The sequence below is a fragment of the Daucus carota genome, chromosome 5 (genome assembly GCF_001625215.2).
Source record: "Daucus carota subsp. sativus chromosome 5, DH1 v3.0, whole genome shotgun sequence".
Lineage (NCBI taxonomy): Eukaryota > Viridiplantae > Streptophyta > Magnoliopsida > Apiales > Apiaceae > Daucus > Daucus carota.
The window spans coordinates 35,839,086-35,864,667 of record NC_030385.2 but is presented as its reverse complement, the minus strand read 5'-3'; the positions used below and the strand labels follow the sequence as shown (position 1 = coordinate 35,864,667).

Here is a 25,582-nt window from a genome sequence, read left to right as displayed (position 1 = left end):
AATAATCATATCCGAACCTAAGTTAGTGACTAAAAACAAATCCAAACCTAACATCAGTGACTAAAAGGAAAAAAAATTTAGTTGAGTGGCAAGTTTCTAAAAACATAATAAGTTCGGTGACAAAAAAATCTATTTTCCCATTTCAGATTTATGATGACTTTAGTGACAATGGTAATATCATTTGTGACAAACTTGATACATTAAGTCCATGCCAATTAGATAATTAACCCAATTTAAAAATACTTCAAATATCTGTGATATTCAAAAAAATAGTTCATAATTTGTACTCCCTCCGTCCCCACATTGGGGGACGGGACTCGACACTTATTCTAATACTCTCATAAAATATAGTTTGATAAATCATTTTGCACCTTTTTTTCTTCTGAATAAAAATTTGCTATCTAAACTTTTATAAAAAAGAAAATGTTCAAAAATGTTATATAAAATTATGTTTTATATGTCCCTTAAAATGCGTGTCGAGTTTAAAAAATTGTAAAAAAATGAGAGGGACATAGGGTGTAGTACGATTATGATTTTTTTCCATGTCTTTTATGTTCTATGCACTTTGTTTTCTCACATATATTCGGGTGATTCAAATAAATCATTGTTTGTATTTTTTAAAATGCATAATTAATGAATTGTGAACGGAAATGAGAATGGAGAATGAGAATGAAGGGTATGAAAATGAGAAGTACGAGAATGAGTATCTCAATGAAATGGTAGAGAAAGAATTATCCTGAATTTTTTATCATAAAATTCTTAATTTATATATTTGTGTTTGAATTAGTAATTTCATTTTATGTAAATAAAACTATTGATTCAAACACCAATATATATTAGAAATTTCGATTCCCTATAACGCACTCATTAACTATGAATCAAGCCCCACCTAAATATTTTTAAGCAAAGACATTGTGTAGAGCTATCATGTGCTCAGGAAAACCGGATGATTCACACCAAACTTTTTCAATAAATTAATTAAAAAGATAATTACTTATTCAAATAAAATAAAATAAAATAATCAGATACGAAAATAACAAAGATAGAAAATCACTTAGTGGAGTAGCAACGGCAAACCCAAAACCGAACTACTAGTAAAACAGCCCCACATAAACACCCACATCACTTTACACTCACTTTTCTATTACCGACATACCCTACCATCATTACATGTATCTATATCCTTAATCAAACATTTCACAACTAAACACAAAACCTAGGATTCAATCAACCCAACCATGGACAAATTGAAGATGGCTTCATCCTCCTTAACCGAGCGATTCAAGTCCGGCACCGCCAAAATGAAAGAGATCCTCCAGGCCCCCACCGCCGAGTCCAAGCTCGTCGACGACGCCACCGCCGACTCTCTCTCCGACCCCAACTGGGGCCTCAATCTCCGCTTATGTTCCATGATCAACTCCGAACAGGTCAGCGGCACTGAGATCGTTAAGGCCATCAAGAAGAAGCTGGGGAGCAAGAATGTGGGGACTCAGAGGCTGTGTCTTGAGCTCTTGGAGACTCTGACTTCTAATTGCGAGAAGGTGTTTTCTGAAGTTGCGTCGGAGAAGGTGCTGGAGGAGATGGTGAGGGTGATTGAGGATCCCAAGGCGGATGAGGAGGTGGCGAGGAGGGGGTTTGAGATGGTCAGAGCTTGGGGGCAGAATGATGATCTTATGTATCTTCCGGTTTTTCATCAGACTTATATGGTGAATTTCTTTAATTCTTGGTATATGTGTGTGTTATGTGATTTTGTTGGTTGGTGTGAGGGGTTTTTGTCTGTGGTTGTCGGATATGTGGCGTGTTTGATTTGGAAGGGTTTATGTGAATTGTGTCTCTAGTTTGTCGGATTATGGCGTGTTATGTGTAATTGAGTGTATTTGGATTGTTTGTCTGGTTTTTCGGATATGCTATATGATGTTCGTTAAATTTGGTTGGTGCGTTGTCTGCAATTGTCGATATGTGATTATCTGTGTGTTTTATGTGATTAGTTAACTGATTATGATATGTAGAGAGGAACTAGGATAATTTTTTGTTAGGATCAAAAATAGATTTGTGAAATATGTGTAACACAATGTATAAATCAAGTAAATTTGTGGATTGTTTCTCCTTTTTGTCGTATTCGATGGAAGATTGACTTGCGTGTTTTACATGAATTTGAATAGATTGGTTGATTGGTGAATGGGAGAGGAACTGTGGCGGCTTTCCCTTTTTTAGGGATATGCGGGGATAAACAATTTTTTAAGATGATCCACTGCTTTGCAGTCGTAGATTGTATTCCCCTTGTAACACTTTTAGGTTGCATTGGGTATTGCTTTTCTAAAAACTTGTGTAGGAGTAGGAGTGATATCATAAAGCTTTCCAAGAAAAAATAATTGTGTGCCGCATATTCAAATGTTTACCATAAATCATTCACTTTAGAAAGACTAGAGATATTAAAGAGGAGGAAATGATGGGGTAGGTTAGGTGAAGGCATTTAGGTGTAGCTGGCACTCATCAGAAGTAAGGCTTTCCCAGTCCCAGACGCATCAAACACAAGCTGTAGACCCAAAGTATGTTTCATATAGTGCTTGTCTGATCTGAGAGAAGGTTAGTTTGTTCTTTGTAATACCTTTACTTTTACAATAAGGAAACAAGGCGTTGAACAGATATATTTGGTAAACACGGCAAGAAGCATAACGGACAAGAATAACTCATCTTGGCGATCGAGTACCTTTATAATTCATATATCAATTTAATTACATGCTTACCTGTAGTAAAGATGATTGCTACTTTGCTAGTTCATATTCCTAGTAATACTTGCACAAATTTCAGTATGGGCGGAAGCATAGGCTTGGCATAACATGGCTGCGCCCGGAACAACTTGTCCTCTAAATTTTTATCCAAGGCTCTTCTGTTATATAACGGCTTTAATAAATTTGTCACTGAATGGTAGTTTCATTATCTTTCTATCTTTAAATGAAAACTGAGAACCTTTAAAAGACATGACTTTTTTGTGACCGAGACTTGATAAAGTGTTTCAAGGAACGGTTAGCTTGCTAAGCAGTGTACCGACTACTGTGTTGCATGCTTTTTCTCCTGTGTTTTTTAATCATTCAGTACAGGCAGTAACCATGTTTTATATATGTTTTGTTCCCAAGCTTTCTTTTGGTATAGTATCTACAATGTCATATTTTGTTTATCAATTTAAAAAAACAATTATTCACCATTTCTTGGTAATAAAATATTAGGCATTAAAGGCAAGAGAGATTTTAAGTGGAGGCGCACAAGCTGGTGACATCCAGCCTGAGCAATACACCTTGGAGTCATATGTTGGCAATGAACAGATTACTTTGCCCCCTGGAGAATACCCTATTCCTGATGCAAATGATCAGACATCTCAATATAATTTTGGCAGTCTGTCTTTGGAAGATAATAAAGAATTCCTTGTAGTAACAAGAAACAGCCTGGACCTTCTTTCAAGCATTTTGGACTCTGGAACTGAACCAGCACTTGTCAAGGTAAAGCAATTCTTTGTTTCTGTGATTTACACTACTTTTTAGTTGGCGGTTGGCTCCTCTGTAATTTGCCTGATCCATTGAACTTTGAACATAGTACTAGTTGATATAAATACCTTTTCAGCAAATGAAATTAAAGGCAAAAAGGAATGGGATCAAGTCATGTAATCAAAAAATCAATATAAGGAACCTTGCACGTAACTTGTGCATATAATTCTTGTGGACCACCAATTTGAGTGCGTGGTTAATCTGTCAATTGTGTTGTCTTCATTATTCATTATTGTTTTTTTCGACTGAAAGGAACGATATGAAATATTATGAATGAGGAATAGGATGAGATTGAGGAAAGAGAATCATTGCCTTTCATCTTAAACTGGTGGATTTAAGCTCTAGTTTACATCAGTAAGTATGGGATGCAGCAAGAATGAAAATTATACTGCAATATTTTGTGCACACTGCACAGAATAGCACAAATTTTATTCCTTTACAAACGGGGCATGTATCTTTGTACTATATCAATTGCTAATGGTTGATAGATATATCATATAAGCATGAAGCATCAGGAGTATGATGATAAATTGTAACAAATCCATGTGTGCTTGCAGGAAGATTTGACGGTGAGCATGTTGGAGAAGTGCAAGCAGTCTCTTCCTGTGGTTCAGAGGATTGCAGAGAGCACGAATGATGATGAGTCTATGCTTTTTGAGGCTCTAAATCTCCATGATGAGCTTAGGCAAGTCATTTCAAGATGCGATGAACTTGAAGCTTCTTTAGTGTCTGGAGGACAACTAACTAAAGTCTCAGAGAGTACTGCAGAAGTTGATTCACCTGTGGATGCAAGTAGTCTTGGCGAAGTGAACAGGGAAACTTCCCTGAATGGAGACACCATGAAAGCCACTTCAGATGGCACCCAAGCTGAGTCATCTATGCACACAAAGACAGATCACCTCAATGCCAACCCCACAAAAGTTGATGCAGCTGTGCATGTCTCCAGTCAGAGCGGCGAAAGTAAAGAAGAGGCTCCTCCCCAAAAACCAGAGACAACCGAGCCAATCAGCGACTTAAAAAAGCCCAGTTCCCCGCAGGCAGGGAAGCTTGAAAACTAGCATGAATAGACGTTGTTTCTGTTTCTAGAAAGGATACCCATTAGGTGTTTGTAGTTGGCTGGTAAAGAAGTTGAATGTAATTTAAGTGTCGAGGATTATTGAATAAATCATGTGCAAAGGAACATATAGTAGTAGTCTTTATAGTATGCTGCAGGAGCGGCTGGATGTCTAGTTTATTGTAATTATTGTTGCACAAAATTGGTGGATGGATTTCAATCAGAGTGCTTTTATCAATTATCATCGCTCATGTTGTGGACAGTGTTTTTTATTTGTATATGATCAAAGATTCTTCACAGCCTCTCCCCTAAATCATAGTAATATTTTTAGCCATTACTTCCACACGTGCGACTTATTATTATTGGATGATATGATTCCAGTCTTTCTATGGAATGGTTTGTGCCAAGAGCCTAAATTTATTGCCAATCAAACTAGCGGTTACAATTTCAAAATCCAAGCTCTACCTGATACCATCATCTCCTCATGACAACTCTCTTTGGTTCCATTCCACATGACAAAAAACCAGAGGAAAAATATTGGAAAATTCCTCTTCTGGAATCAGATTTGAGCCCTGTGGCTTGGCTTTCACATCGGAAAGTATGTTCTGCATTTGCCAGAACAGTAACTAGAGTGGAGGTCTCGATAAATTTAAGTCTGTCTAACATGTTCCATTTTCCACTTGGACCTGGCCCTTGAGCAGAGATTATTGATCTAGTGCATACCGCCTCTGCCTAATCTAGCGGAGTCCATTGGGGGATTCTGTAACAGGAATGAAGATGCCGAATGAAGCAAAAGTGCACCCGACCTCCAGTGATCTTGCTGAGACCACATTTTACGGCCAGGAACTTGATCAAGAATTTGACATTTATGACGACCACCAGGCTCCTCTGGTGATGACAATTTCAAAAATGAAGGCTCTGTCTGAATTCAGGTGCAAACTGGAAGATGCAATTCAGAACAATTACATCTATGAAAACGAGACGTCTTCCTTTACACAAGATGCAAAGGACGAGGAACGTCTTCTGGACCTCAGCCTCTGGGGCGTTCCTTTATTGCCTAGCAAAGGCCACGAGGCAACTGATATTGTTCTCACCAAATTCTTAGAAGCTACACATTTCAAGGTCTCTGAGTCCCTCTCCATGCTCCAAAGAACATTAATATGGCGAATGAAGAAAGGCATTGATGAAATCTTACATGAAAACTTTGACCCTGATCTTGGGGAAGTCGGACACGTTAGCACTAAAAAAGGAATCAAAGGCCACTCCGTGTGCTACATTATATATGGAACTTACAAGGAAAAAAATGCATACAAGGAAAGATTCAATTCATACGACAAATATGAGGATTTCTTAAGATGGAACATCCAATTCATGGAGAGGTGTGTTCAAACACTAGATCTCAGACCTGGCGGCACAAATTCCATCATTATGATTATAGATTTGAAGGATGCCCCGGGTCCATTGATCAAGGACCTGCCCAGTTTTGACAAGAAAATGTTAAATCTTCTGCAGAATTATTATCCTGGAATCATATACAGAAACGTAAGTACATCTAAATCATAAGCTCAAACATTGTTTTGTTTCTGCATTTAGATTTTAAACATTAAACAGAAACATAGTATATATTAACTGATCGAATTGACAGATTGTTATCAACGTTCCCCTCTGGCTCTTGACGTTCCATGCATTACAAATCTTGCCATTAACACAAAAGACTCACAAGTTTATATTCGTGAGGCCATTCAGAGTTGCCAAGACCCTTCTCAAGTAAGAACATAGATTTTACAGCCATATTTACGATCACTGGTTAATTCAAATTTTGCATGTGCATGAAAGGTTTATAGCACCGGAAAACTTACCAGTTCAATACGGAGGCCTTGAACAAGAGACCGGGGACCTATCTCAGGGAGATGCAAAAGTTGTGCATCGAAAAATAAGACCTCTTTCTGTGGAATGTTTTCAGATTCCAGTGCCTCAGGTATTAATTTCACTGCTAGTATTGTAATGGTTTATTCATTATACTAGTTATTATTTGAATTCGGAAACATGTTTGTATTTGTATCATCTGCCAAATGTGTTGTTCTCAGGCAGGGGTGACTGCGTTTTGGTCCATGACTGTGGTTGGATTTGAGGTGAGCTACAAGGAGGAATTCATCCCGAACGATGATTGCTCTTATCAGATTCTGATTCAGAAGGAAATGAGGATGGGAAAAAGTATAACGAGTTCATTTTATGTAAGGGAGCCTGGGAAGATAGTAGTGAGCATTAAGAATGGAACGCCCAAGAACAAACTGGCTTTGTGCAGGCATTGGATTCAGTCCACTGCCAGCCCGTGACCAATTATCATAAGTTAAGAAATGATAGATGTTCCTTTCATTTGTTAATCATTAGAATGTTGTGAATATAGACCAGATTTAAAAAAAGTGCTATACGCTACTCGTCCAGTGGTTATTAAATGTCAAACAAATGAATTTTTAGTTTCAGATTATTTCGCCCTTAGTACGTCCAGCGGTGGACATGTAGAATTTTGATAAAAATAAAACGTAAATGATCACGACGCCCATAACTACAATCCAACAACTACTAAGACAGGTGTATTCGATTGGGATTTTAATAGATTGTTTTTAGTCTATGGATTTTAATGGATTGTGTCTGATTTTGATTTTGTGCGGATTCTTGATAAAATGTCGCAGAGTTGATAGGATTTAAGCACAATGCTTCAAAATCCCATTGATTTTGATGGGATTTCAAAAAACTTAAAATACACTGAAGAATGCCACAAAATCCATCATTTTATGAAATGCAAAAAAATTCATCAGCATTTGAATACCATCAGATTTTAATGGATTTTAAACAATCCCAATTGAATACCATCGGATTTTAAAGTATAATTTAAAATCCCAATTGAATACCACCAGATTTTTTAGCATAATTTGAAATCCCAATTGAATAACTCAAGATTTTAATGGATTTCAAACAATCCCAATCGAATACCCTCGGATTTCATGAATGCAAAAAAATGCTTTAAAATCTCAATCCAATACACCCCTCTAAATAATATGCTTGATAGTGACTCTCCAGCAGTCATACGCCGGGGGACCAACACCCTACAGGAGAAATGGCTGCAGATTAACTTTGCCATCTAACACTGCAAGGGCAAACTCGATCGACGATCGGTTTCCATAAGTACTTGAGACAGTATATCTTCATATTTTCTTTAAGAACTTGTATAATTAGAAAAGGAGGAGTAAATAAGGAAAGAAGCCACAGAAATATAAGGAAGAAGAACAAGAATGATATTGTAAGACGAAGAAGTCTAAAGTACTACTATAATGTAAGTTTAAATGCATCAAATCAATTAATCTGTGTAAAATCGACTACAAACCTACTAAAAATATCAATTTGTTAGGGTTTGCCGTTTTGAGAGTCAACTTCCATGATTCTACTTGTCACTTCTCCGTTCTTCATCTTTCATCCCCTCTCTTGATTAATCATCTTCGCTATTCCATCTTCTCTTATAGTTATCCGTTTTATCAATAAAACCAAGATTTAATCTTTTTAGGTGAGTTCTTGTTGAGTACTTTGTCATCAAGGTAGTGCTCATCTTTTTGAGATGTTTATGTTTGTTTTGATGCTTTTGTATGTCTTGTTATGTGTTTCGGTAATATTTTCAAGAAGGTGTTGCACGATATTTTGGGTGATTCGTATGACTTGTATCAAATATAACACGATGATAAATATCGCAGAGCTCAACTTTCACAACATAATATTGTTATAAATTTTGATATGAAATAATTATAAAAAAGAAAATTTTTGATATGAAATGGAATACAACGAAATATCCTTGTTTTTTTTTGAGAGACGAAATATCCTTGTTAAAAGTTAGAAATTAAACTGGCTAATAATTGACGAAGTTGGATATCATTTAAATTTTGAAGAAACGATCTTCGCATAACGAAGTTGCGCGAAAAAAGAAGTCGTCGTGAATTGAATCATCATCGAGATTTTCATGTGAAAAAGCAGCAGTTGATGATTGCATATTTTATTTTGTATTATTATTTATTCTCATATTTCTAATGATTAAATTGTTTTTCGTTTTTGAGAAAGAGAACAAATAAAGAGTTGAAGAGGGGAAGGAGGGCAAATTATATATAAAAAAAAGGAATGAGTATTACCAGGCGAAAATAAAAAACGAAAGTCGGATTTAATCGGTGAAATTACGGAATAAGGATATTAATCTGAGATATTTGAACACAATTTATATGTAATAGCCTCTTTTACAAAGCATAATTATAAATTCAAATTATTTTTTAATAAAATAAATGGACAATTTACGGTAAATTTAATATGCTTTCTTGATAAAAAGTAAATTTAATATGTAAAAACAAATTAAAATTTACCAAACCCAAAGCATATTCTTTGTATATTCCGCTAACATCACCATTTTCCACATCCAAGTCTATCCAATTTCCTTCCTTTAACAAACTTGCATGCATTTTTGTGTTCTTCCTCTAGACTTGAACAGATAAGTGTTAGAATTGCATGCATATTTGGATGCTTCCTTCAACGGATAAGTACTGTAATTGATGCTAGCTTCATCAGCACTTGCTAGGTGTAAAGACCTTGTGGCTCCTGTGCATGCAGAATGCAACCTGTCCAGCATGCAACCCATGATCTGTCAAGTCCATGCACCCCTCTGCTCCTATAAATACCAAACGCTTTCTCTTCGCCACTTCACCTCAAAACAACACTAACAAACATAGTTAGCTAGCTTCTTCTATTAGCAGCAATGGCTATTAAGTTGTCTTTAATTATCTTTACTTCTCTTCTGCTTATCCATAGCTGCATTGCTAGGCAAAATGGCTTGCGGGAGCAGCAAGAGTGCAACTTCGAGCGCATCAATGCTCTGCAACCTAGTTCCAGTATTGAGTCAGAAGGGGGCAGAACCGAGTTCTTTAACCCTGATCAGAAGCAGTTCAGGTGCGCTGGTGTGGCGTTCCTCAAACACACCATCCGCCAAAAAGGCCTCTTTGTGCCCTCTTACACAAATTCTGTACTCATGGTCTTTGTTGAACAAGGTATTGTTATCATAAATACAAATGTGTGTACATTTTGGTCAAGTTTCTGATGAATTTGTTTGTGCAGGCAGGGGATTTTATGGACTTGTGATTCCGGGTTGTGCTGAGACGTTCCAGTCACCTCAGGACCAGAGGGGCGATAGACCGAGAGATAGGCATCAGAGGGTGCACAGGTTCAAAAAAGGTGACATGCTTATTATTCCAGCTGGAGTTGCTCACTGGATTTACAACAATGGTGATCAGGATGTCCAGCTTGTGGTGATGTTCGACACCACCAACAGAGTGAATCAGCTTGACAGCATTCCTCAGGTACATATACATTTGTCATCTCACTTGTCAGCCCAGGTTCTGGGTTCGACCCTGGCTCATCCCGAGAATTTATTAGAACATATACTCATTTGTAAGGCTATAAGTCATATTTTGTCCAAAAATAAAAATAAACCATGCTAATTGATGTCCACCCTGTTGCAGAGATTCTTTGTATTAGGGAACCCGCAAGGACAGAAACAACAAGGACAGCAAGAACAGCCACTAATTCAACAATTCCAAGGGGATAGTGTTCTCAAGGCCTTTGACGCGGAGAGTTTGGTGAATGCATTCAAGGTGAACAGTGAAATGGGAAGGAAGCTTAACGGGGAGAATGTGAAACAAGGCCACATCATCATCGTCGAAAAGGAGCTTCAATTAGAAATACCTGACAGACAACATCAAGAAGGCGAAGAAGAGGAAAGGCAACAAGAACAAGAACAAGGACAAGGCAAAGGGCGAGGGAATGGCATTGAAGAAACCAGCTGCTCCGTCAGAATCAGGACCAACCTTGACAACATAGACCGCGCTGATTTCTACAATCCACAAGCCGGACATCTCATCTCCCTCAACAGCCACCATCTCCCCATCCTCGCAGACGTCAGACTTAGTGCTGAAAGAGGCCATCTCCGCAAGGTTATTTCATAAGTCATAACCCTGATTAATTTTAATTAATTGCAATCATAAATTTCTTACACTTAACTAATAAACGCTAATCTTGATGATCAGCATGCTATACTGGCACCCCACTGGGTCTTGAATGCGCACAGCATCATCTACGCGACAAATGGAGAAGCAAGAATCCAGATTGTAAACAACCAAGGGCAACAAGTATTTAACGAGCGCCTCCAGAAAGGACAACTAGTGCTAGTGCCTCAGAATTTCGCGGTGATGATCCAAGCAGGAAGCCAGGGATTCAGATGGGTGTCGTTCAAGACCAATGACAATGCGATGATTACTCCAATTGCAGGCAGGGGCTCAGTGTTCCGGGGACTACCAGTGAGTGTGTTGGCCAATATTCTGCAAATTTCTGAAGAGCAAGCATCGAATCTGAAATACAGCAATGCTGAGACCATGTTGTTCGTCCCGCAACGTCAACCCCGGGCTGAGAACTTCGTCAGAATGCTTGTTTAAAGATGTTAGGATCAAATAATTGCTAAACTATATCATGCATGATTCATGGCATGGTACTTTTCAGTTTTGAATAAAGTTATAAGCGTTCTGCAGGCGTTTGTAATACTAATTGGTTAATGAGATCAGTGCCGTTCGACCATAAGATTTTCATATATATGCTTCTTAACTAGTTTAATTTAATTAATTTCAGTCGTTAAATCAATTTAAGTTCTCACAAGTCACAATTAAAGTGAAAGCCAATATGATTTAGCAAAATAAAAAAAAGAAAAGTAAACAACAAAATAGTGGAAATCATCCGACATTTTGGAAAATTTGGAAAATTACATGTCACTACTTTGTCGTTTATTTTTTTATTTTTTGGAGTTAACGGAGGAAAATTAACAGAGCTTCACGGCCTCCGCCTTATTAATAAGTAAACTCCGATTATCATTATGTAGTTTTTAAAGTCCAACCAATATCATGTAAAATTCGAAAAATAACATTCACCACTTTGTCGTTTACTCCAAAAGAAAATGAGGACCAAAATAGAATTTACAATGAATAGTTAATTGCATCCCCACATAAATTTATACGCGTCGCAAGTCGAAATATTGTAGTTCAAAATCTCCGATCTCCATTTCTCTACTGATACAACTGGCATTTCGAACATTAAAAATACAATCAGTTTTTAATTTTAGATTGAAACAATTAAATCATTCTTTATAATGTAGAGCTTTTCCTTGTTAAAATTAAGTTTGATCTTTATAATACTCTATTAATTAGAACTAGCCTTATTTAATAAACTAAATATGTTTTGATATTCCAACTCAAACTACATAACAAACAAGTCAAGTTGAATTACTGAGATCCCATTATATTCCTGAATTAAAAATTTAAAATATCGAAATTGAATAGGCTCAAACTAATGAACATCGAATAATCAAGAATTTAATATCTAAATCGGAAAATTAATAGAATTCCAAATCTGAAAAATCAAAAATGTAAGTTACTCCCCTCCGGGAAGTTTCGTTACATTACTTTTGACAGTATTTTGAGACTCCCAAATATATAGTTTCATGATATTTTTTCAAATTTTTTTTTTATGAATAAAATTTTGGGTTTAAATTGTTAACTATAAAGAAAAAAATTAACCTTCGGGAAATCAATACCGCGAAACCACGTTTTGGTGGAACATCGGTACCAGTACCAAAATTTGGTAATCATATATTATATTTAATAATTATTATTATATGATTATTATACTCCTATTAAAAGTATTATACTCTTATTAAAGGATATAAGTTATATATATTGATCAGGATTTTTTTACATAACGATTATTCATGATATAGAATTCTATCCCAATATAAATAAATATTTTTATATTTAAAACCGAAACAATTTAACTTAGAAATTAACTCCATAAAATCTTTATCACATAAATATGAATTCTCTATAAAAATTTTATCAAATAAATATAGGGAGTCAACAGAGCTTTTGTGCGGATCTGAGAACATAAAATATATTAAATAATGAATTTTATTTATAAAACATATTTAACTTAAAAATTCCTTCAGACTTCTATATTAGTTTATCATACAAACAACTAATACTATTACGTCTAAAAGAACTCCAACCACATTAGAATTACCTATTCTAACTCTAAAACAATTATGGATTAATATACGTAACACACATCTATTATAACTCTAAATTAATTACAAATTATAGATTTATCGAACAATTTAACATAGGAATTAATCGTTTTAAAGTTCTATCAATTAAATATGTATCAACTCAATAAAATTCATATCAAATAAATTTAAGGAGTCGGCGGAGTTTTTGTGTGGATTTGAGAACATAAAATAAAAAACAGGCTGAAAAACTCTATTATTATTTTGTTTTATTGTTGTTTCATTATTTATCGCCAATTTTTTCTATAAAATATATTTAATTTATATAACTTAAAAATTTCTTTCGACTTTTATATTAATTTGTCATACAAACAAATAACACCGCTAGATGTGCGAGAACTCCAACCAACCAACATTACACATGCCTGTTATAAGTCTAAAACAATTACAAATTAAATAATATTACACATACATATTATAAATCTAAAACAATTAAAAATTATTAATATAAATTTTAATTCATTCGGTGCTCTTCAGAACATTGCGATAAAAATGAATAAGACGGTGGTAACACTGACTTGACAAACAGAAACTCGAAGAGAATGAAGTCAGTATCCATATTGCAACATATAATAAAAGAATCGAAACACAAGACATTCGTCAATTTGATATCAAATTAGTTTTGGAAAGTTAATTAACTTTGTCAAACTACAATATTAGTTTGTTAAACAACTACAACACCATTGTTATATTTACAAGAACTCCAAATGTAATTATATAACGTTTGCCTATTAGATTGAATATAACAATTACGACTTAAAATTTTGAATTTTATTCGAGATTAAAAACGCTATAAACGATCTTATATGTGTTGATCTTGAATATTATTTTCACAATTTAAAAATCATCAAACAATATAATGATTTCACTAAAATAAAACATATTTTTAGAGTTAAGTTTCATAAAATCCACATTTAAGCGGTCATAATCTTTTAGTTTAGTCATAAATAATATTTTTAATTATTCAAATTTATATATAATTTATCATCTTTAAGTAGTTTTAAATATAATTATCAATTAATCATTAACATCTTTCGACTCCAGCAATCATTAAGATCATTATTCTCTTATGAGTTATATTTTAGAACATATATAGTGTTTATTGATTTATAAAATAATTGTTTTATTTTTTGATTGCAAAGATTATACTGTAGAATTTAATCTGCAGATTGTCGGATGTTTACAGATATTGTAGACTAAACAAAGTAAAATTAAAACGAATAGATTATTTTTATATAATTTTGGACTCCAATACTCCTTATTTTGTGAACTCCATAGAACGAGGACCCATATTGTTATGAAATAAATTTATAATAAGATCAAATTTTAATATATAGAAAGTCTTATTTTTAAATAACAATAATTTAAATATCATTTAAAAAACAAGAATTTAAATTATTATAATAAAAATATGATAATATAATTAAAAAAACATTATTCTTCCAATAAGTAATAAATTTTAAAAATTTATTTAAACCCGTGCTTAGCACGGATCATTAAGTTTTGACAAAATGCAAATTCATTTCATTAAATTAAAGGGATAAATCCCCAATTAACAATACAATCATATTAATCTATACTATACTATAAAAAGCCAACATGGGTATAATTTGTAGTCGTACAAAATTTTGGTTTGGTTGGTTTGGTACTCTCCTCTAAGACTAAAAGTCTACAACATGTAGATATCTATCAAACAATTTCATATACTAAAAACACTCTTTATGTATATCTTTTTAAATATATCTTTTTAAATAATTTATAATTAGTTGACAAAAGATGGAACTACTGTTAATAACATATGTTAATATTAAAAAAAAATACTTATATATAAATGTATAACTAATTATAAATATATAATTTTGAATATCTTTTGTCTAAAATACATATAAATAATTAGAGACGCTACTTTTTAATTATAACGTATTCTACTCAAAATTTAACTCTAACGTGTTTTATTTCATTACAAACACAAACCATTACGTAACATATGAAGATATATGAAATATGAAAAATTTGATTTAAAATTAATTGAATAATAAAATGTCACATATTAATATCAGAACAATATTTATAGATAGATAATAAATTGTGCAAGCTAAATTTTCGTTAGAAGATATAATCAGTTGGTTAATATAATTTAATTAAAATCCAATTTATTAATACTAAAATACTAATAAAATGATGTTAAGATTTAAATTATAATTAATAAATTACGAATTATATACTCGTCCGTGCTTTGCACGGGTTAAAGGCTAGTAAACAATAAAACGGGATAGTACTGTGTAAACACTAAACCTAAACAATGTGGTCGAAGTTGCTCGGAAGTCGGGAAATTAAAAGAATGTAATATTCCTTGTTAAGGCTTGTAGTGTTGACTTGGCTACTTCTGGAAGTTACTTCATACATCATTCTTCTGCTGAATATTCAAGATTTCTAACTCTAATCTTTAGTTTCTACAAGATATGATCTGATTAAAAAGCAATGCTCATATTCTTCAAAACAGATCTACTCATCTCCCTTTCAGCAAAAGACAAATATTGACACACTATTCACATGTCCTCCCTTGTAGTTAAATAAATCTTTTGTATGATAGATTCTTCAGTCTCCTAAGGTGGAATCAAGAATGTGACAAATACCCACAGGCTGGACTCACATGACATTTCCGGAGAATTAAACTAAGAGCAAGCAGACTACCAGAAGCAGTGGCGGAGCCAGGAGATATCATTCAAGGGGGCATTTCTCAAAATTTTAACATAGTAAGAGTACAAAATATATATAAATAGGAATTATAGTCATTGACATTGACATTATAGTCACAAATAGGAATTCTTCATCTTGGTCATTGACATTATAGTCACAAATAGGAATTCTTAGCCCAGGATCAGCTTCAAGGTCTGCTAGATTTATCAACTTGTCACCATTTTTTATACTTGTAAAACTTATGTCTTTAGCCTCCTGATTATTCACCTTATCTTTCTTCCTCATTAGAACTTGCTCATCTTGAGAAATAACCAAATCAACCTTTCTTTTATAAAATCTCTCCATTTAAATTTGTGTTTAAAAATCACTCGGAGAGTCTTTAATTCATAATCACAATTCACAAACCCTAAAGGTATCATATAAACAATTATAAATAAACAAGCAAACATACACAAAAGAGAAGACTGAGAGAATTGAAAAATACAAAAGAATTAAAAGGTAAGAACTTAAAAGATAGAAATGTTTGGAACTTGGAAAGCTCTGTCCCTCACTCCCTTTTGGCTAAATTTAGAAGAGGAAAGTAACCGAGAGTAAAAGCAAGAGTCTGGGGGCACAATAGAATAAGTTTTATTTTAGTATAGTAAATATGTGGGCCCTACATCAAATTTTTTTTTTTTTTTTTAAAGTCGGGGGGCACGTGCACCCCATGGCCCCACCCCCCTCCGCCACTGAGTCCAGAAGCACATGCAGAATGATTCCAACTCAAAGTTTTTTATAAATTAACACCACTAGTAACAGCAAGTCAAAAAGATAGGTGCTTCTGGTAGTCGCTATAAAGAGAATAAGAGAGCATACAGTAAAAATGATAGCAGTATAAGTATTCAGACGTTACATATATGCAAACAACTAGAATAATTGTTAAAGATAGAATTAATAGATTGAAGCTATAGCGTTTCCTCTTATTGCTTACAATTAATTACTATAAGCAATCAAAGTAAAGAATGAAATCAACTACTGAAACGCAGCAACGCCTCGTTCTGGCGGATCCACCACGAAAATATCAAGAAGTTGATCAACTGTTGTGTAGTCGTAGTCAGGATAAAGTTCCACCGCGTCCAAGTCATCCTCTTTCAGTTCATAGTTCATCTGCTCACCCTTGACAAAAATGCTATGGAATATCGCAATTCCCACGGCTTCAGGAAATGGCGAGGCTGCATATAAAATTTGTTACATGATCTTCCAATATCATATATACCTAATACGGGATCAAATAAATAATGTAGCTAGGATCTTACATTGCGAAAGCTTGACCATTTCTTTGTCGGAAATGAAGGTCTTTTCCATGGTGCGTCCAGTCTTTCTCTCCCACCGAGAAATCAAATCTAATTGTGTGATCACGTTTTTTGGTAGCCTGTAGATAATTAAACCGTTTTCTGCTCGTTCATCTGTTGCAGCTTTCACAGTATATTCTGCTATGTCTTTTTCGTAATTGCACCCGACTATATTCAAAATCAGTCCATCACAAAATAGGGATCAAATTTCTGAATTTCATTTAAAATTCTAGATTCGATCAAAAGACATGTTTGAATACACAAAAAAAGTTGAACTTAAATTTAATTTGAAATGATAAATCAAATCATGTCATTTGAAATGAAATACACGTCTTCAGACGCAATATGAAGGAATAAAACTCACATTTGGCTTCACCAGTTCCATAGACAGTCACCTTTTTGAGGTTCTGATCATACGGATGAAGAAGAGAGTTCACAAAATAGGCTCCGAACGAGTTTGCAGAAACAAAAGTATAAGGTATTCCAGATTCTTCGGCTGCTCTTCGGATGAGCTTCTTCTTGTCACAACACGTTTGAAATGGTGGAAGTGGACTTATTCTATGTTGGGAGTCACAGTGAAAATCACAGCAACAATGTATAGAGCAGTTATATTATATAAACAAGTGTAGGCCAACGAAACCACAACAATATAGCATGCACGAAGATCGTATATACAATAATCAGTGACTGATAAATTACAAGAAAAGAAGAGAAAGGCGCACCTTACACCGTCGCTAGAATTAGTATACAGAACAGCTGAGTCGCCTAGCCCTTCGATGAAGACTAGACTGTTCTTGAAGTGATTATTGCCCCACTACGCTGTGATGGGTAGTCGCAATATCGCTCCCAGGATAAAACAGCACAGACCGAACCGCTCACAGACACGAGTACGATCAACAGCGATCAACACCTCAGTTCGCCCGAGAACAGTATGTATATGTGTATATATCGGAGTAGATGGTGAGAGTGTAAGAGAGAAGAATGAGAATGGTGTTTGTGTTTTTCCCCGTGCTACAACTCAAGTGTCGAGGCTCACTATTTATAGTGAGGCCAAGGCACCAACACACCGTCCAGATTCATCTGTCCAGGTTCAATGAATCTGTATCTGTCAGACATTCTGACCAGATTCATTTGTCCAGGTTCAATGAATCTGTATCTGTCAAACATTCTGACCAGATTCATTTGTCCAGGTTCAATGAATCTGTATCTGTCAGACATTCGGACCAGATTCATTTGTCCAGGTTCAATGAATCTGTATCTGTCAGATATACCGACCAGATTCATTTGTCCAGATTCAATGAATCTGTATCTGTCAGATATACTGACCAGATTCATTTGTCCAGATTCAATGAATCTGTATCTGTCAGATATACTGACCAGATTCATTTGTCCAGATTAAATGAATCACATTCTCATTTCAAGCTCTTTCAAGCCACTGTATTCAACTCTATTTCTCAATGGATTTCACTAAGAAAATGTCCCGGAAATTACATCAAGAACATATTAAAAAATATGCTTTAAACTTTCCATTTTCTAACAATCCCCCACAAATCCATATAGATATGCATATTAGTCCTCATCATGACTTGTTTTTCAGAGTAGGTACCCTTCCGGGTTTGAACCCTCCTAAGTCCCCTACTTCGATGGCTACCGGATATAGATGGATTGTTTCACCTTGAATCTCTATCCGTTGGGTGTAACCACACTCCATAGACGACGACAGGTCAAAGGCTATGGTGCCGATCTACGGCTTTGAGACATTAATGGTCGTGTCTCGATCCTGTTCGTCGAATGTTTCAAGGAATAACCCTTTCCTCTAATTGCGACCTCACAATTACATTCGCTTAGCTGGGCATCTCCAGAGATGTACTGCAACCATCTCGTCAAATGACTTGACCCCATTCAGAGTTCTAAAAACTCTTGCTATACTTGCAGTGTCAGTACCTTTTAGGTTTGCAGGGGATAGACTCAGATGCATAAGTATCTACATTGTAGTTAAAGGTACTACCGATCCACCCTTACAGCTTGTTTACCACATTGAATACACTTTGAGGGATCTCCTCTCAGATGTATTGGGTTCCCGCTGTAGATGAATCATGATGGGTTATCAGTCCCATCCCCAACCTTGACTTAAGGACAACAGCATGCTCAAGCCCTTTAGTCAGTGGATCAGCTATGTTATCTTGAGTTCCAATGAACTCAATAGCAATAGTCCGATCAGACACCAAACCCCTTATAGACTTAAGTCTAACTTGGATGTGTCTCTTTGTTTTAGCATTATACTTGACACTTCTGATCTTGTCGATAGTTGTACGGCTATCACAATGAACAGAAATTGCCGGTAGCGGACGACTTACTACAGGTAACACAGACATGAGTCCATGTAACCATTCAGCCTCCGTACCCGTGGCATCCAATGCACACAACTCGGCCTCAAACGTAGACCGAGTTACTATAGTCTGTCTAGTCGACTTCCAGGATACTGCTCCACCCGCAAGGGTAAACAGATATCCAGTCACTCCATTGGAACCAGACTTCTTAGCTATCCAACTTGCATCACTATATCCCTCAAGCACACTCGGATATCTCCTGTAGTGCAACCCAAGATATATGGTGCCTTTCAGATATCTAAGTACTCTATCTAGAGCATCCCAATGAGTTCTGTTTGGACAGCTTGTATATCTTGCTAACTTAGACACAGAATATGTTATATCTGGTCTAGTACCATTAGCAAGATATTGCAAACTACCAATAATCTGAGAATATCTTAACTGAGACACAGGTACACCTGAAGCATTCTTGATAAGAGCAACTTTAGGATCATATGGTGTACTAGCAATTCTACAATTTGAATAACCATACTTCTCAAGTATAGATTTCTCTATATAATGAGATTGTGACAAGGTTATTCCCTCAGTTGACTGAGTCAACTTGAGTCCAAGAATCACATTCGCCTCACCCATGTCCTTCATTTCAAAGTGTTTTTTCAAGAAATTCTTTGTCTCGTTAATAATCTCAATATTGGTTCCAAACAGTAGTATATCATCCACATACAAGCACAACACAATATGTTCATTTCCTTTAACCTTATAGTAGACACACTTGTCATTATCATTAACTATAAAATCAAAAGTCAAAACAGTGTCATCAAACTTTTTGTGCCAGTCTCTAGGTGCTTGTTTCAAGCCGTAGATGGATTTGACTAACTTACATACTTTGCTCTCATTGCCAGATGCAACAAATCCCTCAGGCTGATCCATATAAATCTCTTCTTCAAGATCACCATGAAGAAAAGCTGTCTTTACATCCATTTGATGGATGATAAGACCATGTACGGAAGCCAATGCTACAAGCATTCGGATCGTTGTCAATCTTGCAACAGGAGAGTATGTATCAAAGTAGTCAATACCTTCTCTTTGCCTAAAACCTTTAGCAACCAATCTAGCTTTATACTTATCTATTGAGCCATCTGGTTTCATCTTCCTTTTGAAGATCCACCTACATCCTATAGTAGAACACCCAGGAGGGAGGTCAACCAACTCCCATGTTCCGTTAGAAACAATAGAGTCAATTTCACTCTTCACAGCGCCTTTCCAGTGCCTAGATTCCGAAGAATCCATGGCTTGTCGAAAAGTCAAAGGTTCGTCCTCGACATTGTAAGTGATAAAATCACTTCCAAAGTCCTTAACTACCTTTGCACGCTTGCTCCTTCTAGGTTCCTCAACTTCATTAGGAGTAGAGCTACTAGTAGGATCTGCCCCCACATTTGTCATCTTTTCCACATGATCGGGAATAGAACTAGATGTGTGAGTAGGATCAACACTAGAAGAACTTTGAGGTATACCAGTCTTCATAGGGAAGACATCCTCAAAGAATGTTGCATCACGAAACTCAACTATCGTGTTTGCCACTATACCATCTATGTCAGATTTTAATACTAAAAATCTCATAGCTGTAGTGGTTTCGAGATAGCCCAGAAAGATACAATCAACAGTTTTCGGCCCTAGTTTCTTTCTCTTCTGTTCAGGGACAAGTACCTTAGCAAGGCACCCCCACACACGAAGATACTTTAGACTAGTTTTCCTGCCTTTCCATAATTCGTAAGGTGTCTTGTCCATATGTTTTAGAGGGACTCTATTCAGAATATGGCAAGCCGTATTCAGAGCCTCCCCCCACATGTACTTAGGCAACCCCGAATTAATCAACATACTGTTAATCATATCTTTAAAAGTTCTGTTCTTTCGTTCTGCCACCCCATTAGACTCAGGTGTATATGGTGGAGTCACCTCATGAATTATACCATTGCTCTTGCAAAATTCATTAAAGGTGTTTCCCGTATATTCACCACCTCTATCAGATCTCAAACGTTTAAGTACTTTACCAGTTTGTGTTTCAACTTCAGTTTTAAATCTAATGAATTTTTCAAGTGCTTCATCTTTATGTTTAAGCAAATAAACATAACAATATCTACTACAATCATCTATAAAGGTAATGAAATATCTACAGTGTTCCTTAGTCAACACACCACCAAATTCACATATGTCCGAGTGCACTAAATCTAACAAGTCAGAATCCCTAACCACACTATGAAAAGGTTTCCTTGTTAGTTTAGCTGTCACACATACTTGACATTTAGTTTTCTTATCAATGGCATGCTTTGGAATCAACTCTAAGTTCATCATATTCTTTAGAGCACCAAAATTTAAATGACCAAGCCTAGAGTGCCACAAATCGGATGATTCAATATTATTAACAGAAGGAGAAGCAATATCATTAATAAAACCGCCTAAAACAGGCTCCACATTTATTAAAAACAAGCCGTCTGACAAGTAGCCCTTGCCAAAAAACACACCAGTCTGAGTAATAACTACTTTATTACACTTTAAAGAAAGTTCAAAGCCATTTTTAACTAAACAACTTCCACTAATAATATTTCTACGAATCTCGGGAACATGATGCACTCTAGTAAGGGATAGAACACGCCCTGAAGCAAACTTCAGGTCCACGTTTCCTATTCCACGAACTTGAGCCGCACTAGCATTCCCCATCGTCACTGTCATCCCATGAGCCTGTTGATAAGATACAAACAGAGTAATATCAGCACAAATGTGCACATTAGCTCCCGTATCAATCAACCACTCATTAGACAGATAAGTGGAAAATAGTTCAGGGTTGTACTTAACATACCCGTCATTGGTTTCAGAAGCAACAGCCTCACCAACAACCATGTTAAGCACAGGCCCATCAGTGGTTCCAAGCACAGTATTTGCTTGTGCTACCACCTCAGCTTTCTTTGCTTTCTTTACAGGACAGTCCTTACTCCAATGACCAACCTGTCCACAAGACCAACATGGTTTGTTGGCCTTTGATTTCTTAGCCTTGCCCTTGTCAGTTTTGGGCTTAGTGTTCACCTTCTTAGCGACAGACTTTCTTTTCTGTCCCACAGTCACTACATTGACCTTCGAGCTACCAGATTCAGTTGGCATCACATGTCCCTGTTTGGACTTGTGCTGCTCCTGCACAGAGATATCCAGCATCAGGCTAGTCCAAGTGATCTCTCCCTTCTGCCTTTTCAGGGAGAGTGCAAACTCTTCCCAAGACTTAGGGAGTTTTTCAATCACAGACATAACCAAAAACTTTTCAGGAAGGTCCATTCCGGACTCCTTCAAAGCATGCACCAACGTCTCAAACTCATGCACCTGCTCAGTCATGGATTTTGTATCCACCAGTTTGAAGTCCAGGAACTTAGCCACAGAATACTTTTCCAACCCTTGCGAGTCAGTATTGTGTGTCTGATCAAGTTTCTCCCACAAGGTCTTAGCAGTGTAGGAGTCAGATGAGTAAACATCGAACAGAGTGTTCGTTAAGGCTGCTAGAATAGCAGCCCTAGCCACCCCATCCTTTTCCTCCCACATAGCATAGGCCTTAAGGGTTTCAGCCTTTTCCTGTACCACAACTGGTTTCTCATACTGCAACACCGGCCATAGACCCTTAACCGTAAGCCACAGTTTCATCTTTTTCTGCCAACGAGAAAAAGAAACTCCCCCACCGAATTTATCAGGAATACCTGATAAATCAATGGGCTGTGGAAAACGATACGTAGTCCAATCGATGTTACTAGTAACACCAGACCCAGAACCAGCACCACCACCAACAACAGAATCCACAATCTCATTAACCATCTTGCTTACTACACAATATAACAGATAATCACTTCAAGATTGTTGGGAGTCACAGTGAAAATCACATCAACAATGTATAGAGCAGTTATATTATATAAACAAGTGTAGGCCAACGAAACCACAACAATATAGCATGCACGAAGATCGTATATACAATAATCAGTGACTGATAAATTACAAGAAAAGAAGAGAAAGGCGCACCTTACACCGTCGCTAGAATTAGTATACAGAACAGCTGAGTCGCCTAGCCCTTCGATGAAGACTAGACTGTTCTTGAAGTGATTATTGCCCCACTACGCTGTGATGGGTAGTCGCAATATCGCTCCCAGGATAAAACAGCACAGACCGAACCGCTCACAGACACGAGTACGATCAACAGCGATCAACACCTCAGTTCGCCCGAGAACAGTATGTATATGTGTATATATCGGAGTAGATGGTGAGAGTGTAAGAGAGAAGAATGAGAATGGTGTTTGTGTTTTTCCCCGTGCTACAACTCAAGTGTCGAGGCTCACTATTTATAGTGAGGCCAAGGCACCAACACACCGTCCAGATTCATCTGTCCAGGTTCAATGAATCTGTATCTGTCAGACATTCTGACCAGATTCATTTGTCCAGGTTCAATGAATCTGTATCTGTCAAACATTCTGACCAGATTCATTTGTCCAGGTTCAATGAATCTGTATCTGTCAGACATTCGGACCAGATTCATTTGTCCAGGTTCAATGAATCTGTATCTGTCAGATATACCGACCAGATTCATTTGTCCAGATTCAATGAATCTGTATCTGTCAGATATACTGACCAGATTCATTTGTCCAGATTCAATGAATCTGTATCTGTCAGATATACTGACCAGATTCATTTGTCCAGATTAAATGAATCACATTCTCATTTCAAGCTCTTTCAAGCCACTGTATTCAACTCTATTTCTCAATGGATTTCACTAAGAAAATGTCCCGGAAATTACATCAAGAACATATTAAAAAATATGCTTTAAACTTTCCATTTTCTAACATTCTATCCACCTCATTGCCAAATTCCGAAGGAATGAATCTCTAGAACACGCATTTCACATAATTAGCAGTACTTAGCTAGTACTCGTCGATATTAACAAAATTAATTAATACTATTAAACCATAATTACCTTTATATTGCCAGCTTCTTTCATAGCACGTATGATTTTCATCTGTTCAAGGATCAAAGGCACTCCAAAAGTGACGATAACAATATCCACCTGACGGAGCACCTCAACAAGCTTTTCGTGCTCATCCAATTCTCCCACAAAAACAGTAACTCCCATGGACTCAAAAGTTGAGTCTTGGAGGGAGGATGATGAGGTTTCACGGGGCGAACGTAAACAAAGGTTGGATGAGCCGATGAAGCGCTTGCCTTGACCATGTAGGTGCCGAAATAACCAGTTGCTCCAAATATCATTATCTTACTCTTCTCGCACCTCATGCCTCCTCTTTCTTCTTATCACGTCTACTATGTCTATGTTTTTTTTATCTTACTCTGTTCCTCTGGGATCTATTTATAACGAACAACGGTCTCAGACTCTCAGTGGACACACAACAATCTTATTTAGTTAGGTCACAATTTTATTAGCTCTGATTTTATTGATAATGATAATTCCATAAAAATCTTAGAACAAGTCCAACACTATGTTAAGGGGTTTCTTAAAAATATTATAAAATAATATGTCTTAGTGATTTAGCACAAGATTTAGCACATGAGCTCCAATAGTACTCCCTATATTCATTCCCTATTATTATAATAATATTAAATTTAAACAACTTTTGTGCGGAGGAGAGGGGGAAATGATGTGGAGAAGAGAGAGAAATGAATATTTTAATGATAAAAATAGTTTAGGAGTGGCTAGCATATTCTAAAAATAGGGAAGGGGAAGCTTGTGCTAGTGATTTAGCACATCACTAGCATAGTGTTGGAGTGCAATTTTATCCCATATTCCCTATTTTTGGATTTAAGACTTGATTTAGCACACCTATTGGACTTGCTCTTAGTCGATTAAAATCTGTCATCGGATTAAAATATAATTTCACTGTATCCTTTATATTTATACAGTTTTTTTTATCTTGCTTATCATATATCTTAAGATTTTTATAAGATTAAATTTAGTAATTTGTTTTCAAATTTTTATTTCTGAATAAAAATTTAAATATTGAATTTTATTTATAAGAAATATAAGATAATTAAATTACATTAACAAAATTACAAAAATGTAAATACGTATTGAATTCTCAATCCAAAACATATACGAATAACTGGACTGAGGGAGTAGCTGTTAATATTGAATTTTATTTTGTTAAAGAACACACTTACTTGCGAGAAAGACTGTTGTAACAAAAAGCTTATAAGCAAACACGTACCATAGCATGACGAGTATAGTACAGTGAATCGTGACATTATTTGAATGGTTAGGATCATTTTGTGGAAGATAGCGCTGCCCAAGAATTTTTTCTAAACTTTGTAAAAGAAAGGGTTAATAATCAAGTGAGTCACCAAAGTGAGCTCAATATATCAAGTTGGTCACCGAACTCAAAATCATCTCAATTCGGTCA

At 35.9% G+C, this 25,582-nt stretch overlaps 4 protein-coding genes across 4 annotated transcripts; 3 read left to right on the top strand and 1 right to left on the bottom strand.

Moving 5' to 3' along the window:
* The first annotated feature begins 1,093 nt into the window (after positions 1-1,093).
* On the top strand, positions 1,094-4,840 carry LOC108223782 (TOM1-like protein 2). Its single transcript, XM_017398201.2, has 3 exons — positions 1,094-1,706; positions 3,228-3,497; positions 4,100-4,840. Exons 1-3 carry the CDS (start codon positions 1,239-1,241, stop codon positions 4,598-4,600), a joined length of 1,239 nt encoding a protein of 412 aa, XP_017253690.1. The 5' UTR covers positions 1,094-1,238; the 3' UTR covers positions 4,601-4,840.
* Positions 4,841-5,095: 255 nt separating this feature from the next.
* Positions 5,096-7,078, top strand: LOC135152701 (patellin-4-like). The gene is made up of 4 exons (XM_064093567.1): positions 5,096-6,138; positions 6,242-6,363; positions 6,433-6,574; positions 6,684-7,078. Exons 1-4 carry the CDS (start codon positions 5,368-5,370, stop codon positions 6,930-6,932), a joined length of 1,284 nt encoding a protein of 427 aa, XP_063949637.1. The 5' UTR covers positions 5,096-5,367; the 3' UTR covers positions 6,933-7,078.
* A 2,226-nt stretch (positions 7,079-9,304) lies between these two features.
* Positions 9,305-11,266, top strand: LOC108222483 (11S globulin seed storage protein Ana o 2.0101). The gene is made up of 4 exons (XM_017396403.2): positions 9,305-9,674; positions 9,742-9,983; positions 10,146-10,616; positions 10,710-11,266. The coding sequence occupies exons 1-4, from the start codon at positions 9,386-9,388 to the stop codon at positions 11,112-11,114; spliced, it is 1,407 nt and encodes a 468-aa protein (XP_017251892.1). The 5' UTR covers positions 9,305-9,385; the 3' UTR covers positions 11,115-11,266.
* A 5,073-nt stretch (positions 11,267-16,339) lies between these two features.
* LOC108221672 (isoeugenol synthase 1) lies at positions 16,340-24,558 on the bottom strand. The gene is given in 6 exon segments (XM_064093618.1): positions 16,340-16,698; positions 16,783-16,986; positions 17,183-17,380; positions 24,025-24,058; positions 24,148-24,320; positions 24,323-24,558. Coding segments are annotated over 6 exon segments (948 nt in total). The 5' UTR covers positions 24,462-24,558; the 3' UTR covers positions 16,340-16,498.
* Between the last annotated feature and the right edge of the window lie 1,024 nt (positions 24,559-25,582).

What these genes read in the sequence shown, in the direction of transcription:
- LOC108223782 (XM_017398201.2), top strand. Translation starts at nt 1,239, where the DNA reads ATGGACAAATTGAAGATGGCTTCATCCTCCTTAACCGAGCGATTCAAG. An exon ending in TTTTTCATCAGACTTATATG is followed by an intron (nt 1,707 to 3,227) that starts GTGAATTTCTTT and finishes ATAAAATATTAG; the next exon opens with GCATTAAAGGCAAGAGAGAT. An exon ending in CTGAACCAGCACTTGTCAAG is followed by an intron (nt 3,498 to 4,099) that starts GTAAAGCAATTC and finishes GTGTGCTTGCAG; the next exon opens with GAAGATTTGACGGTGAGCAT.
- LOC135152701 (XM_064093567.1), top strand. Translation starts at nt 5,368, where the DNA reads ATGAAGATGCCGAATGAAGCAAAAGTGCACCCGACCTCCAGTGATCTT. An exon ending in CTGGAATCATATACAGAAAC is followed by an intron (nt 6,139 to 6,241) that starts GTAAGTACATCT and finishes TCGAATTGACAG; the next exon opens with ATTGTTATCAACGTTCCCCT. An exon ending in TTCAGATTCCAGTGCCTCAG is followed by an intron (nt 6,575 to 6,683) that starts GTATTAATTTCA and finishes TGTTGTTCTCAG; the next exon opens with GCAGGGGTGACTGCGTTTTG.
- LOC108222483 (XM_017396403.2), top strand. Translation starts at nt 9,386, where the DNA reads ATGGCTATTAAGTTGTCTTTAATTATCTTTACTTCTCTTCTGCTTATC. An exon ending in CATGGTCTTTGTTGAACAAG is followed by an intron (nt 9,675 to 9,741) that starts GTATTGTTATCA and finishes TTGTTTGTGCAG; the next exon opens with GCAGGGGATTTTATGGACTT. An exon ending in AGCTTGACAGCATTCCTCAG is followed by an intron (nt 9,984 to 10,145) that starts GTACATATACAT and finishes ACCCTGTTGCAG; the next exon opens with AGATTCTTTGTATTAGGGAA.